The 16,748-nt window shown below is 37.2% G+C and overlaps 1 protein-coding gene across 7 annotated transcripts in view; it reads right to left on the reverse strand.

The window, feature by feature from the left end:
* KIF21A (kinesin family member 21A) overlaps positions 1 to 16,748 on the reverse strand; it is a 95,949-nt gene that overhangs the window by 30,878 nt on the left and 48,323 nt on the right. For 6 of the 7 annotated variants that reach the window (XM_063307974.1, XM_063307970.1, XM_063307972.1 and 3 more), the window contains exons 12-20: positions 13,945 to 13,983; positions 7,709 to 7,796; positions 7,297 to 7,411; positions 5,361 to 5,549; positions 3,626 to 3,825; positions 2,983 to 3,090; positions 2,064 to 2,132; positions 1,768 to 1,967; positions 279 to 432 (exon numbers count right to left, since the gene is read on the reverse strand). In XM_063307974.1, coding sequence (XP_063164044.1) covers positions 279 to 432; positions 1,768 to 1,967; positions 2,064 to 2,132; positions 2,983 to 3,090; positions 3,626 to 3,825; positions 5,361 to 5,549; positions 7,297 to 7,411; positions 7,709 to 7,796; positions 13,945 to 13,983 — 1,162 coding nt within the window. The remainder of the gene's footprint in view (positions 1 to 278; positions 433 to 1,767; positions 1,968 to 2,063; positions 2,133 to 2,982; positions 3,091 to 3,625; positions 3,826 to 5,360; positions 5,550 to 7,296; positions 7,412 to 7,708; positions 7,797 to 13,944; positions 13,984 to 16,748) is intronic. The other variant, XM_063307971.1, reaches the window with a different exon arrangement.

Raw genomic sequence — 16,748 nt, forward strand, 5'->3', positions numbered from 1 at the left:
GAAATGCAACCACCCCAATATTTTATAGTGGAAAAAGAAGTATATTAAATCTATTATGTTCACTGTACTTTTGTGGGAAAGAAACAAGTGTACAGTATCTATAATGCAAAAACAGTTGGTCTTTAAACGTTTTAGCATCTGCATCATATACACATGTATATCACTTTGGAGGTAATGCAAAATTTTCACCAAAGGCAATACCATGTTTTTCACCTAATGCAAAAATGACAATTTTTAAATGCCATAACATTTAACAGGGTATCTGCAAAATGCTGTACCTTCAATAATCTATTCATATCAGTTTCCATATTAGATATAGTCATCTTCTGCATAATAATTTCCGTTAATCTCCGTTCAAGTAACTGCCATTTCATTCTTGCACTCTTGGAAGTATAAACTCTTGAAGTCATTGCTTTTCTTTGATACTTACTCCTGAAAACAATTCAGAGATGTATGGCATTCAAATGACATAGCATAACATTTAGAGCCACCAACAATAGGAGAAACACCAGCCTTAATGCTTAAAACCTTTGGCAGGGAGAGTAGTAGTACTGATTTTCAGAAAATCTAAATGTTGCTTCCAGATACGTGTTCAATACTATTGCAAACTTCTCTTGATAGCTATTTTGTTTTTAAGCATGCATGTTCGAACATTTAAATCCAATAGTTCCCAAAAGTAATGTTTCATTTATCGTCTCTGGCATCATATCCCTAGCAGAAATGTAAAATCATCAAATGTGAAACCTGGAGATGTTCAATAATGTTCAATAATTTGGAGAGACCCTTCTTAAAAACAAAAACAAAAAAACAAAAAAAAGATGTTAGGCTTTTTCCCATTTACATCTATATGTAAGCAATAAATATGCCAATTTTAGCTATTTTCTTAAAGTGTGAAAAAGATGGTCAGAACTGATGTGTGATACATGTGTATAAAAATAATTATGCGTGTGTCTATATTTAAAATAAACTATGCTGACATGTAAAAATAAATTATGAAACCTCAATAAATGTTGTGGCTTCTAATGCCTACAGTTACAATAAAAAGCCCACTCAAAAGACCACTGCTGGTTTTCACTGCACTTCTATTTCTAATTCATCTGCTATTTACAAACAGTGTTAAGGGAAGAAAATGAAGAATTTGCAGGGCATGATTTCTAACAGGGAGAAGGGTGCTCAATAAAAGGGACACATGCTCAGTAAAAAGGACACAGAAGGTCCAAGGTCCAATCTCAGGCTTCTCCCAGCAGAAACAGAACTCTTGTCTGTTATCCTGGAGAACTATTGGCCACACTGAAGACAATATGGAGTTGGAGAAGCAGCAATCCTGTTGCAGGTTCCTGCCTCCTCCATTATAATCCCCCAAATTGCCCAGAGGAGGAAGAAAATGAAATCGTAACAGATCTACCACTGTTATAATTCATCCCCATAGTTTGGGTGTCTGGGAAAGGAGTGAGAGGAATAAGGGCCCTTCGGATCCTCAGCCGGTTCAAGATTGTCTTTCAAAAAGCCCCCTTCACCTTTTCTCAATATCAGTTTCTGATGCTGGGATCAATAAGCTTCTGAGGCCGTAGCACTGGGAAGAGAAGAATCTGGGGGATTTAACTTGGAAGAGGGTCTGAGTATAGTCCCTAGAACACTGTCCAACCAGCCACAGAATTGCAGTCTAAGGTAATGTTCTTATGAAATTGTGCTGATCATCTGCCAGGCTAAACTAGTAGAGTATTTATTCATTTTAATATACACAAAATAGTATTTGTGAAGCATTACTTGGTTCCATTTGATGCAGGTAATGCTTGGACCCTCGCTATGGGTATTCTCATCTTCTGTTGGGAGACCGCTCTTGATCCATCACTGTCTACTGAGGACCCAGCTTCTTGATTTGAGTGCTCAGGTAAACTCAGCTTCCGACTCACCCTCCCAGACACTTTATCAGACATAGGTCTGGCTTGTCTGCGAAGCGCTGTAACCTAAAATAGGGAACTATTTTAATAACCGAAAAGCTTAAAAATTAGATTATATATAATAATTTGCACACAGATGGCAGAACTGAAATAGTCTGGTACCTCTTCAGTTCTGCGGCGTAGAATAACTTCCTGGTTCCTCTTTTGAGCCTCCACAAGTTTTAGCTGATGCTGTAAAGAAAAATAATCATATTAAGCCAATTCCTAAGTTTATATTGTTAGTATTATACTTAAAAGCTCAATATGTTTTAGAGTTGGGAATGTACTTTTAAGTTACTGTATCTATCAAAAACTCAATATCACAGTTACATGGAGAATTATGGATTGAGAGACCAAGAGGACAGCATGAAATGTTGGAAAAACAGCGCACATCCAGATTTACAAAGTTGGACTACCATGTTTGATAGATGAGTTGCCTATAAATTTAACAGGAAGACCAAATACATGATCAAGACTTAATGAGCTGCTCAAAAACAAGGCCTAATGATTCCTTACATGCAATATCCCCCCCCCTTTAAAAGTAAGGGAGATATTGGATATTGGATTTTCATCTTATTGTTTGCATGGCTGGCTGGGGAATTCTGGGAGTTGAAGTCCACACACCTTAAAGTTGCCACAGTTGAGAAACATTGCTCTCTAGTTTGCTGACAGGGAAAATAGTCAGTTACATTTCTGTTATACTCATTTGCTAGATCTATGTTCTACTTTAAAATCAAGTATTTCAACTCCTCCATCACTGGCCAGAGGCCTCTCCAAATGTCTGGCATATTTTTTTTTCTTACACCTTTCTGGCCTTATCAGTTATTATGGCACATTCTTTGCCTAATTCCACATAATCTCTATTTAGACAATCAAAGCATCTTCATCCTTACTCTCAAGACATAATGCATTCCAAACTAAATTCCCCACAGTTATGATACCAAATCCCAATACTTTGGCTCCATTTCAACTTAAGCTTTAAATATATTTACTTTTATCTCACATAAATGCAACAGATAGATTTTGCCAATCTACTAATCACCTCTCGTTTTCGCTGTTCTTTTTTAAGCTGTGCAATCTCTTTGTTTCTTCTAGATTCATTCATTCTTGCTTTCTCTTGTTCTTCTTTCATTTGTTTCATTAAACGAACCTGTACAAAAGTTATTTAGCCATCTTTAAAATATAAATTCTCTCTTCACGAAACACAGTGACACTCCTTTACATTAAGCCTTTTTGCTATAGGTAAACTACATATCATTCATGGCACTAGATTACCTATAATAATCTCTCTCCTGGCTATTTTTGTTCATTACCATAGGCAGGTCAATCAATTACTGAGCAGAAATCAATTCAATTACTGTTTATCACATTGTAACTTACTGAAGTGGGTGCCAAAAGCCATTGGTAGCTTCAGTTCTTATGCTAAGAGCAACACAACGTTTGCACCCAAGAAGAAATATACAAGGGGACAGTTGTGAAAACTCCCACATGTGAGTGGAGATGGAGGTTACAAACATTATTGGTAAGTGGCCATTTCTGTTTATGAACAATGGGTGTACCTGCAGTCTTGCCAAGCCATTCAACTGATTCCAAGCACCAGAAAGAAACACAAAGTATCTGGAAACACAGCTGATCATTCAGGTGGATGCACAGTATACTAGAGTTTGTGAAGTGAGGTGGGGTACCTTGGTTTTCTTCATTTCTGTCACATCCTGTTGCAATTTTTTCAGTTGCTTTTCATACTGAGACTGATTTTTAAGTAATCGTGCGTGTTCTTTCTGGGCTGCCTGAAGCCTCTGTAGTTCTTTATTCATGGACTGGAGCTTCTTCTCATATTCAGTTTTAATCTTTTTTGCTTTTTCTTCTGAGCAGGACTCCACTGAGCCTAACAACGATAATGGATTTCTCAGCCCCCTGAATTATGATCACACGCATTCTAGGCTTAAATTGTGCCACCAAGCTAAGTCGTGTCATCTTTCAGTTTTTGTTAGAAAATTATGCCCCTACATACTTTCCCTTTTGCCAGATATTTTTTACAAGGGGAGGAAAAGAAAATCTGCTTCTTCGGGGGTTTGTACATCTCGTAGCACGGTCTCCCTTCTGATGTGCCAGCTGGCTGCCACGGACGCAGGAGAAGACCACAAGAACTTTCTCCTCATCTGTCCCTAGTCTAATGCTTATCAGGGCAACATGGCCTTTAGCTGGAGCTCACGTGAAGAATCTTTACATTAGTAACCATCATTCAGCTAGCCAAATAATAGGAGCCCCACACAATGTAAGAGAAAGCACAACATTCACCACACTCTGAAAAGCAAGTCTTGATCCAATACACATTTAACAAATTTAAAGGGGCATCACATCACACCTAAGCCACAAGCGAGAAGCGGTCCACAGCTTTACCATTGCTGCTATTCACAAAGATAAATTGGATTTGAGAGAGCTGACGTTGCCACCAAAAAAGGAAAAATACCCTTTTGCAAAATCCTGGTAAAATGTTTGAGATGCACAGCAATAGTGATTGCACGAAGAACTGGCTAGAGGAAATCATGCAAGGTAGGGGGAAGGAACTGGTTTTCAGCACTGGGTGCCTTTTTAAACTATTCCAAATTTCTGCCTTCCCATGAGGACTTGGGGAGGTAATGATAGATCATATTGGGGCCAAAACCCAAATGCTGCTTGTTGTTTGTCTGTTTGTTACAGACCTGTAAGACAGAAGGGAGTTACTGGACCTCCAGCACACTATATACTAATTATGACTATAATTGTTTCGAATTATTTAGGTTGTTGGTTTTTTATTTTACTTCATGTTACCCTCCTAGAGTCACAATAGCAAGATGGGTGGCCTATAAATTGTTGAAATAATAAACAAACTTCAAGCTTTTGCCACAGGTTCAACATAATTCCTCCCTAATATGGAATGTGTCTTGTTGCTCAGATCTGCAGAAGTAGGTGGTAGTTCCTCACGATGACTGCAATAGACCGTGAATATGTTATTCCACTCCTGTAGAGGAGTGCAGAAATGGCCTTGAATTAGGTATTACATAAGCACTAACTAATCTCGGGAAAAGAGGAGGGAGTGACAAAGAAACCCAAGACTGACTCACCTCAATTCTCTCTGGTATAAGAATGGAAGGGAGTCTCTATAGCAGGCTTTCAAGGCTCTGTTAGTAACAACAAAGTCAGTTCTAGTAGTTCTTGGAATGTCTGTTTCATGACCTGGCCTCCTCAAAGATCTGACAACCCCACTGGATATTTTTATGTAGACCTATTAAATTACTGTTTTTATCAATAATAAATTTTTAAAAATTAAAGTCTCCTAATCCAATTATCTACTTTGGTTCTCATTTTGTTTAATTACTGCATAATGTTTTAAAAAAAATTCTTGGTGTACTTTATAAAAGTGAGTGACAACTGTCTTACCCAGGTTCTGAAGCACCTGATCTCTTTCAAGCTGAGTGTCTCGAATCTTATGCTGTAGCATCATTAGCTTTTCCTCATACTGCCTTTTCAAAGTCTGAAGCCTTCGTTGGCTATTCTCTAGTTCATCAATCAGCTTCTGTTTTATGGCAATTTCACATGTAATGTTTGCTAAATCTGCCTGATAATTCGCTATAATTGAGGAAATTAAAAGCAATAGAAAGATTTTAATGCATTGCGGCACTCAAAAACTTAAAACTAAGAAAGACCATTTAATACAAGTGTGTGAAATCAATCAAACTTAACATTACAGGATGAATGTAAGGTGAATATTTTTAAGCCAACTCAATATCCTCAAAGCGTTTGAATACAGCTAGTCCTTGGTTAACAACCACACATTCAGCAACCATTCGAAGTTGTGCTGGTGCTGAACGAGTGGTCAGCAAAGTTCTGGCTGTTCCAGCACCCCCGCGGTCACATGATCACAATCTGGGCATTTGACAACCAGCTCACACTTACAAAGATTGCTGCATCTTGTGGTCATGTGATCACAATTTGCGCCTTCCCTGCCGGCTTCCCACAAACAAAGTCAATGGAGAAGCTGGCAGGGAAGGTCGCAAGTTATTCGGGTATGTCTCCCCCACCCACTCACTCTCCCCCAGTCCCTCTATATTTGTACTGTGCCTCAACGGCCACCCACACCCTCCCCAAGCCTTGCTGCACTCATTTCATGCCTCCCTGGTCACTCACGCACCCGCACATGTCCTCCCCCGGGCAGAAGCCACTCCAAGCCCCACTGCACTCGCACCTCCCCTACCACCTGAGCACCCTCCCCAAGACTTGCTGCACTTGTACTGCCCCTCCCCAACCACTTGCGTACCCTCCTTGGCCACGCAGCACCCTCCCCCACCTGGCAGCAGCCACCTCAAGCCTCACAGAGCTTGCACCACGCCTCCCTGGCCACCCGCAGACAGCCTCACTCCCTCTCCCACCCAGCAGCAGCCACGTACCTGCCAGCCATTCTGCTTGCGAGCTGCCTGTGACTTGCAACTTCCTGCCAGCTTCCCCACTTGACTGGTTTCTGGAAGCCGGCAGGAAGTTGCAACAAGGTGCTCGCTTAACAACCCACGATCCTCGCTTGACGACGGCAATGGGGACTGCAGGGATTGCTGTAGCTAAGTGATGCAGTCACATGACATGGCAGTTTACAACCGCATCGCGTAGCAATGGAAATTCCAGTCCCAATTGCCGTCATAACTCGAGGATTACCTGTATTAAAAAAACAATAGAATCTAGATGAGGAAATTCCAGATTGGATAGGTGCCCCAAATTTTTTGCACATCCATATTAAACATTTCCAATATATTTATATTACCATTCTTTTCCTAGATAAAGACTATCTATATTATAGTCCTTTAAATAGGAAAAACTGATGGCATCTGCATTAAAGTCTGATTTCAGTTAACAGTTCTTTTTACTTGTTCATCACTAAATCTTATTTTTAGCATATGCTTTTAACAATAACGCTGCAATTAAAGGACATGCTTACAACTAAGAAATCTTAATCTGAGATGCATGATTTATGAATGACCTATTGCCTAAAAAACAAGCATACCATTTTAAAGCTGTATGTTCATTCTTATCAAAGTAGATTTAACTTTTATATTTGTATTATAAATCTGAAAGCCAAAAGTAAACTGAGCATTAACTTAAAAGCAGAAAAGCTACTAAAAAAAATCCTCTAACGTCTCATTTATAACCATAGAGATTTACTGATCTTGCTATGTCATCTAATCATGAGCTGCTTCATGAAACAGATATTAAATGTAGTCTCCAGACTGTCTGTCTTAATCTTAAAATACCTATTTAGGTCAAAGGAGAAAAAGGTAACAGGTTAAGCCTGTCTGTCTATCTGTCTATGTCTGCCTATCTAGCTTACCTTTTTCATCAGAGTCAGAATCGGATTCATCTGAACTTTCAACCACCTCCAGATCTTCATCTTCATCATCTTCTTCCTCCTCATCCTCATGATCGCTGGGCTCATGTCCATCTTCCTACAAGAATAAAAAAAGAACCAAAAACAGGAACTCCCCCACTGTTTATTTTTAAGCAACATTTTAATTTGATCCTAAAACAAATTATATGCACAGCCTCTAAATATTAAGCTGAATTATGAAGAAAATAATGCTTCTCACAGTCATTTATTTATATGTATTATGTCCTCTCTATTTTTGTTAAAAACATGACTACCAGACAGAAATTATATTTTCTCTGTCTGCTTTAATCAAGGTTCCCAGAAAAAACAAGTGTCATTATTAATAAATGACAAGGTCTATTACCACAATACTTACTGCTTCCAGCTCATTATTTTCTCTTTCAGAAATGCCCTTTTCATCCTTTTTCTCCTGCTCATTATCTGTGTTTTCTTCTTTAATAGCACTATGAGAATAAAAAACGGGGAACATTTAACCATAGGAAGGATAATTTGCCCTCTCTTAAGTCGGACAACTTTGCTAAACAATCAAAACCAAATGTTGCACAGGCTCCTCACAAGATAAAAAGTCATGAAGATTCAATGCCAGCCTCAACCCTGCATTCCATGCACAACATTGCATTCTGGGGATTCAGAAGGAAAATTAGGACAGTAAGCCAGAAATGAGAGATGGGACTGCACTGCCAAACATTTACCGAAATATAGACAGATTCACTAGAAAGACTGCAGAGTGAGTCTGTCTACTTCATGCCAGAGCAGTGTAAGGTAAGCTGGGTGTAAAGATGACCTAGAACCACAGAAAAAAACCCAGAAAAAAAATCCCAAAATTACATTTTTTGTACATATAATAATTATGTGCAATCATAAAGCTAGTACTTTAAAAGGCAGGAGAAAAGATGCACAGAAATCTGAAACTTCATATCCACTGCCCCCAAGGCCAACCTAATCTTTTAAGAAAGAAATTGCAATGTTGAAATAATTGAAAATCATAAAAGTAAAAGGTGCAGGGATTATAGTTACTGCAATAACATCTTAGTAAATCCCACTCTGTTAAATGAAGCTCAACTCCTAGAAATGGACTTTAGAACTGCAGCCTTAATATCCCTCAATAATGGACCTGGACTGAAAAAAAAACACAACTATATTTTAGAAAAGCTGCCCAAAATACATTCCCTGTTAAGATTTTCCTTCTACTTCTCTGAAACTGAATTAGCGTTCCTTGAAATTTGAATGACTATAATAAAGCATGATTACCCATGGATTTAAATTTCAATATATACTTGATACAGCTGTGCAAAATTTCATTTTAGTAATCTGTTTCAAAATCAGTTTGATTGAATCTCCAACTAAATAGACTTTCCATCTGAAATCATATGCCTCCAATTTGATTTGATGATTCGATAGGGCTTTTTGTGCCATGCAAAATCCTTTTTTAAAATCAGTCTCAAAAATCCATCAATCCAATCAGACATTAGATTTTAGATTTTCCAAATAGAATTGAACAGATAGACAAAATCAATTCTGCACATTTTAAGCTAAGCTACTTAACATAGCATACAGTTGGATATGAAATCTTTATCCTGTGTTTGATTGCAAAATAACTTATTAATCTAAAAGGATGACTATTTCATTTATTTCAACCTTTATCCTATTTTAACAAATAGTTCCAGCAGTTATTCTGAAATGTACTATTTTTACCAACCATTTCAAATGAACATAATTCATCTGGATTCAAGACTTTGGGATGGATAACAATTATCCTTCCCTACTCACTCTTCCTCTTTCTGGCCACTGAAACCAGATTTTGTTAAATCCTAACACAAAAATGACTAAGTTGAAGAGATAAATATGGCTTTTTAATTTTAATCAGCAGAATAAGGAAAATTATAATGAAGGTACACTATTGCTTGACCACAGTCAATTTTAAAATTAAATTACTACTAAAACCCAAGCTTTCTCAGCTAATCTTTTTGAAGAATGGAATATTCCAAATATGTCTATAATCGAATCAAGCTGGAGGCATCTGATTTCAGATGGAAAGTCTATTTGATGGAGATTCAATCAAATTGATTTTGAAACAGATTGTTAAAATGAAATTAGCATGTACAACAGTAAACTAGCTTGCAAAGTAGTCTCTATATTGGAAATCCTAATTGCAAGTTGGGGTAAGTGTCTTTGGCAATACTTGTGATATACTGGACAAGGTATGACAAAACTGACTAGTACGGTCCAGGATACCATGATCAATGATATTAAAAGCTGCTGAGACACCGAGGAGGGTCATGATGGATCTACCACCCTGAAACGGAGTCTGTTAAATGTTATCAGCAAGAACAATCAATGCTGTTTCAGTGCTATAACTGGGGCTGAATCTCAACAGAAAAAGATCCAGATAATCCGGAACTGGGGCTGTAGGCTAAACACTTTTTCAACAGCCTTCCCCAAAAAGGAAAGGTTAGAGACTGGATGAAAGTTGTCCAACGCCGCTGAGTCCAGTGATGGTCTCTTCAGGAAGGGGCTGATGACCACATTCTTCAAAGCAGGCAGCACCACCATGTCCCACAGGAGGCATTAACCATTGCATGGACCCAACCATATGTCACCTCCTAGGAGGCCTTAACCAACCATGAGGGACAAGAATCTAAAACACAGGTGGCTGAACTCACAGCTCCAAGGGCCCTGTCAAATTAATCAGGACCAACAAGTTCAGTCTCTTTCCAGATAACCAGGTGAGCCCATGCCTCAGGCAACTCCACAGGACTTATACAACTAGAATCCAAATCCAAGCAACTTTATTCAGCAGATATTTAGAATAATTCTCACAGAGGTCCTATAAATGTTCCCACGGACCTTCCTGACCTGTAAGAAGGGGATGCATGAAAGTATAACTGGTGACATGCTGGTTGTTTTCTACGAGATGGGCGGTAGAGAAATTAAATAAATAAATAAGAATATGAAATAAGAATCCATATGCTGGTAGAAGCTGCATGTTACACTCCAATGAATGGTGACAATGAAAGAACTAGGGTTTGGGGGAAAATTGTGCAACATTCTGAACAAATGCAATCCAGGGGAAAACTTATTCTGTTGGATGTCATGAATGGATGTGTAGAAAAAAAACGAATACAGAAAAATGTGATTGGGCTATTTAGAGACCCAAGATTGAATGAGAATGGGGCTTGGTAGCATCTGTCTAGAAAGAAGTATTTAAACAAAACTCTATTCATATGTACACATGTAAATGAATCAAAGAGCATGACTTGATTTGATAGCTTATGTCATGAGTAAGGATGGCGAGCAGGGGGCTCCCATCCAGACTGTCAAGCGCATGCGTAGCACTGAGGAACTGTTCAGCCATTCAAAGAGACACAGATCGGGACCGCCTTAACCCTTGGGGGTTATATGTCTGGGTTTTTCCCACGCTTCTTCAGTTTGTTAGGATTCTTGTTAAGTACTAGTAATAAATATTAGAGACCAGTTCATTGTCTCAGTGTGTTTCCTGGTAGTTAGGACAGCTTATGATGAAAGATTAAGAGAATTGGTAATAGCTACAAGCAGGATTAAGAGGCTTTGAATAGGGGAAAAACCATTATTTGATAGTGTCAACAGTAATCTTGGGAAAATTGGATATGGGAGAAAAGAATATATGTGAAAGAAACTACAGCAAAAGTAGAATGATTGCAGGATGTTAGAGTAGGAGTCCGGTATTATAAAAATTAATTAAATGAGGGTTGGTTGGGGATGTTGTATTAATTTGTTGGCGGAAAACCTGAATTATTGTAGCCAACAGGAGAAAGACTGTATGACGAATGAGTTTGGTCTGACCATTCATGTATCAAAGACCAAGGTAATTGTGTTTTACAGGGAAAAAAGAGTGAATTATTATGTTTTACACAAATAATGAAAAACTAAAGCAAATGGATTAATTTGTAAACCTTGGTAGAATGTTTACTAAAGATGGGAAAAGGGATATACCAATTTCAACACATGCAAATGCTGCTAGAACAACAGTGAATAGTATGTGATCTGTTGCAAGGAATTAATGTTTGTGGAGAGAAGAAAAATATTGTGTATAAGAATCTGCATAAGCAGTATGAAAGATCTATGCTGAGATGGTTTGGTCCGACAGAATTCTCTGCTATTGGAGATACAGAATAAACGGGAACTCAATCACAAAATATGTGAAGAAAGAGTGAATGGGTCAAGAGGAAGGAGAAGACTGAGAAAGTCATGAGCATGTGGCATTCAAATCAAATTTAAAAAATTATTTACGGTCCAAGACCTAATATGGGAGTTGATGAGGTCCTAAAAACGAGAGGTGAGAAGTTTAAAGCATAATAGGCAATGTATGAAGCAGTGTATGGATATGGGGGAAAGATGGTTTACAAGTTTTAAAAAAAAGGTACGGAAAGGTATAGTGAATGGTGCTGGTGTAAACTAGATCTAGCTATATTCCCTTTTCCTTACCTCATAGCTTAATTTTTTGGGCTATTTCTTACTCCTTGTCTCTGCTTTGTATAATATTACTCATAGATATGTATATGTAACTTGAGCGCTTAAAGATAAGGTACTATTGTTTTATTAGATTTTCACTGCAAGCTGATGTATGTTAAACACTGCAAATCTTAAAAGTTCTAAGTATGAGGAAGTGTCTTATGAAACTGCTTATTAAATATGATCATACTATATTTAACAAAGTAATGAAAACTAAAATTAGCAAGTTTGGTTCTGAAAAAGAATTATTTTTGAGAATTTAGGAATGTCAAAGAAAATGCTACTCAAAGAATTTTTTTAAATATTCTGTAATTATGAATTATACATTTGAAGCGATTTTTTATATTCAAATGTACATCACTTAAAAATTAAGATACTTTGTACCACTATTTATGGGCTCAAAATCAAAATGGCTACAATCGTTTTTAGCTTTTAAAATTTCTATCAAGAATTATAGAACTCAATTTAGAAGATTTCAGATTCTGATTTGAATTTTAGCAGATTTTTGATGCAATATTTCATGCTTCTGCAGATACATAAATCCTATTCATCATTTTATACATGCATAAATGTATAAAAAGCATAATATATGGATGTATAAAATCCACTCGCCATTTTAGTAAATAGATACCCTTGAATAGATCACCTTCATCCCCACTACTTTGTATAAATCTTGTTGTACCTAAACTGTAACAAATAATGCGGTATGGTAATTTAATGTATCCTGAATAATATTTGTTACTTTTTTCAGTTTTTCCCCCCCCCACTATACCACCAGTTAGGAAAACACAGGTCCCAGTGTCTTAAATGAGCCCAGAAGCACATTGCTAATCAACCCAACAGCTAAATCATATCGAAACTTAGTATGAAACTTAGACCTGTTATGCATGGACTTTCCAATATGCTAATTTGGAAGATAAAATCTTCTCACCAATACAGAGATGTAATCTGTGCTTTTTGCTATATTTTTTTCCCTTTTTTCTTCCAAGTTTTTATGCTTTTATACCTAGGTAACTGGCAGAAATTAATTACCACTTGAAGTCTCTGGTGGTCTCTGAGCCTTGTTGTTTTCTTGTAGACGTTTCATTGCCAAGCAGGACAAGCCATGGTATATAAACAGAGAACAAGGCCCACTCCCTTTTCGCACTGAATATGTTGCCTAGTCTGGCAATGAAACATCTGCAAGAAAACAACAAGGCTCAGAGATCACCAGGGACTCCACAGTTCAACCCTGAGCTACAAATATTCGCTTTGATTGGTAATTGCCACTTGCCACAAGTTTCTGGCCTCAAAAAGTAGCAAGCACCAATTGATCCCTGCTGTTCTACAATGGTAGAACAGGAGTAAGTTGATACAATACTGAAATTGTTCTTTGTAGGATTTCTTCCTGGTTCCCAGTTTATTACAAAAGCAACAGAAAATAAGCACAAACCACGGATGGGGCAAAAAAATTGTGACAAGATGCTTCCACCCTACAATCCAAATCCCACGATCATCTGAAGACTCTTGCCCTCAAGAGCGGACTGGTAAGGAAACAGGGGGCTGCAATGAGGGAGAGGTCACATCCTGTTGTGTGACTACAGTTCAACCTGTTCTATTCTGGATCCAAACGAATACTGTTGTATGTTGTAGTACAGAAAGTGAAGTTCTCATGTAGATTAAAAAAAATACCACTTCAGCTTAATCTAGACCAGACTGAAAATGGTTATTTGCTGAGGAAGTTAAATATTTATGAATGAGTACTTTTTAAAATTGATTTTAAGTTCAGGATTCATTTGTTGTAAATGCTCAAGAAGAAATCTGTTAAAGACAGCCAGCCACACTGCTATTATAGCATTATGTTTGTACCCTGCCCTATCTATCACTTTGAAATGGATTTTAGTTTACACCCAGCCTCCTTTAAACTGCTCTGGTTAACTTCAATCCCAGATCTATGCTCTATTTTTGGTAGGAATTTAATAACAAGGAAAGGGATTAGTCCCGGAAAAAATGAAAAAAAAATCACACGATGAAGTTCCTTTGCTAGATTTATGTTTACATGTGACCCGATCATTAGTATTCAAATGATAGCTTAATCAAAAACCTGGGAAACATTCCAACCTTCTTTCTTCTTGACTGCTTTCCTCAAGTTTCTGCAGCCTTCAAAAGCACGAGGTACAGTATTGGAAGACCAAGCCAATGAAGAACAAACCAGACAGTGAAAACGAGATCAAAAAGAAGGTGGAAAAAAAAATGACATATGAGCTTATGGATTTCAAAATATTTTTTAAAAAAGATGATTAAAAAAACCACAAATAGTAGAAAGGCAATTCATTCATTAGAAAACATGCATAGCCATGCTGGGGGTACTGGGAATTCCACTTCAACACATTAGGAGGATACCCAGCTGGGGAAGAACATCCATCCTGGGAAGATTGCCCAACACATCTAACACTGCAATGAAGAGAAGCTGCAAAGAAAAGCTTACTAAGGGTGCTGGCTCCACTGCGGAAGGATAAACCTATCAAATTCAGTTCAGCCATCTTTAATTTATTCAAGGATAAATTAATTCCAGCTCATTTCCATATAAATTTGTAGATTTTTTTTCAAAATAAAAAGTCCATTGCACTCATTTTCTGAGAGCATATTTTTACAAGTAGTTTTACCTAGGTTATGTCTTTTAATTTTACTTTGATATTCTGGTGTGTACTTTCTTGTTGGATATTTTTGCAAGTTTTTTTTTCTAATCAAAGAGCATACATTCCAATTCCTGAACTGGATCAGAAATGCAAATTGAGAAGATCAATTAATTTTCCTCCTGTTCCTAGCCTTTCTATTTGTTTTCCACAGGTCAGCAAATAATTTTAACAAGTTCTTGAGTTCTTTTTTTTTTAAATCCTCCTTATCATCAGGCTGTTTGGGCGTATCACTAAATCATGGTATACCATTTTTAGCAGTACAAGAACAACCCTATGAAGTATTTATAGAAGAAAGGTTTTAAAAGAAAAGCTGTAAACTCTTTGAAATTTATTTTCAATGATTTCTGAATGCCACGTTTCCTTTTGCTCCTGGCTTACTAAATGATAATTCATTACAACAGTATAAAAGAAACAAAAGTGTCTTATCTAGGAGAAAGTCTTCAGAAAATTTTGAGCCCCTAGCTGAAGAACAACATATTTATATATATATATATATATATATATATATATATATATATATATTCCATGTTGAAAAAACCGAGAAATTCAACTCTTTATATTTTGCAAAACTAAAATTACACTTCAGAATTCAATATGCCAATTATTCCTTGTTAGAAAGAAAAACGTCAGAAGCAAAAGAGAGAATGAAAGGAAGCGTATACATTTAATGAGGGATGCTTAAAAATGGTTGCAGAATGTGAATATGATTTATGCTGAAATATGGCACTGAAACTGTGGGCTGAGATGGAGAAGCTAATGCAATACATAGTAGGTAAAGGCAACTGCAAAATTATTTTATAATTTAAGTTAGCTGAATAAAGGGATGTGGCTATGTTTGAAGATCTTACCAAGTCCAACAAATCTTACACATTTAATATGTAAGACTGTTTTACTGAAGAAACATAAAACCCTCATTTTATATTTAAAATATTGCGTAAAGGCCTATAGTAGATAACAGCACCTAGTCCACCTCGGCTGATCTTAAAAAGCTATGAAGATTGTATGTGGTTAGGTCTTGGATGGGAAATCATCCAGAAATTCCAGAGCTGTTGGCTTGATTAGGTAATTGAAATCTGGAAAAAAGGAATGGTGAATAACTTCCATGGTGCTGTCTAAAAAACTATATGGACATGTCCCTAAAGTCACTGAGAGTCATGTTTGATTCATAGGAGACTTGATCTTTCATCACACATGATCAATGAACTAGGGAATTTCAGAAAATTTTCTCCACTACTTTCCATATTGGTATTTCCTATTATTTTGACAATTCAGACAACCTCAAAAACAGAGAGGTGAAGCAGGAAGTGATTTGAACTCAGTTACAGGGAAATTGATTGCAAGCTGCAACCTCTCTCCCTTTCATTACATTAAGAAGGAAACCTTTGCTAAAGTACCAAATGAAAACTATGATTTTTCAATTACATAATTGTAAGGTTCTTGTGCAAAGTCAAGCACAATGAAAATTACATTTACTGGAAAAGCAAGGATGACCATCTACATATAAGAACAGAGGAAAAATAACTGAGACCCTAAAGCACCATATGCCCTTGGATGCGTCCTCCAGAATTGTCCAAAACTTGCTATCAAAATTGGGAATATTAAATATATAATTGGACAGTAGGGATGCACAAAACTAAACATTCCAGGAAATACAAGACATCCCTCAGAACAACCAGACTGCATAGTGTGGTAAAAGAACAGAATATCCCCTTTTGGAAACAGCTGGTTTTATATAACAGTGCTGGATGGTAATCCTATTAAGTTATTATTACAGCTGCATTCAGCTATGGCTTCCTTTTGGCTATCTGCATATCCATGCAGAATCCCAAACAAATGCTTTGGGCTTGTTTTGTTGATAAGGAGAAGCTGGAAGTGAAGCACACTTTAGTTTCTCACAGGAAGTGTTCCCCATAGGAGAGAAGAAGGGATAGCTGCAGATGCTGGGATGGCACTGGAGGCAGTCTTAAATTACCAGAGGAACTATGGGAATGAGAATTGGGAGAGAGTTGTGTCAGAGGTGTAATGGTTGGGATCAAAGATTGTTCTAGACAGCTTTGACTACTGAAGACTTATGGTTTTAATAAATAATGGTGTGAGCTGATAAACCTGAGTTGGATTGGGCACTGCTTACTCTACTGAAGGTTTGTCAGTTTGAGGGCAAATCTGGAGGAGATTGCTGAAGAATTTTGGGGCATGGTCCAGAGAAGGGTTCTGAAGATTCAAAGA

This window comes from Candoia aspera, chromosome 7 (assembly GCF_035149785.1).
Source record: "Candoia aspera isolate rCanAsp1 chromosome 7, rCanAsp1.hap2, whole genome shotgun sequence".
In the NCBI taxonomy this organism is placed as follows: domain Eukaryota; kingdom Metazoa; phylum Chordata; class Lepidosauria; order Squamata; family Boidae; genus Candoia; species Candoia aspera.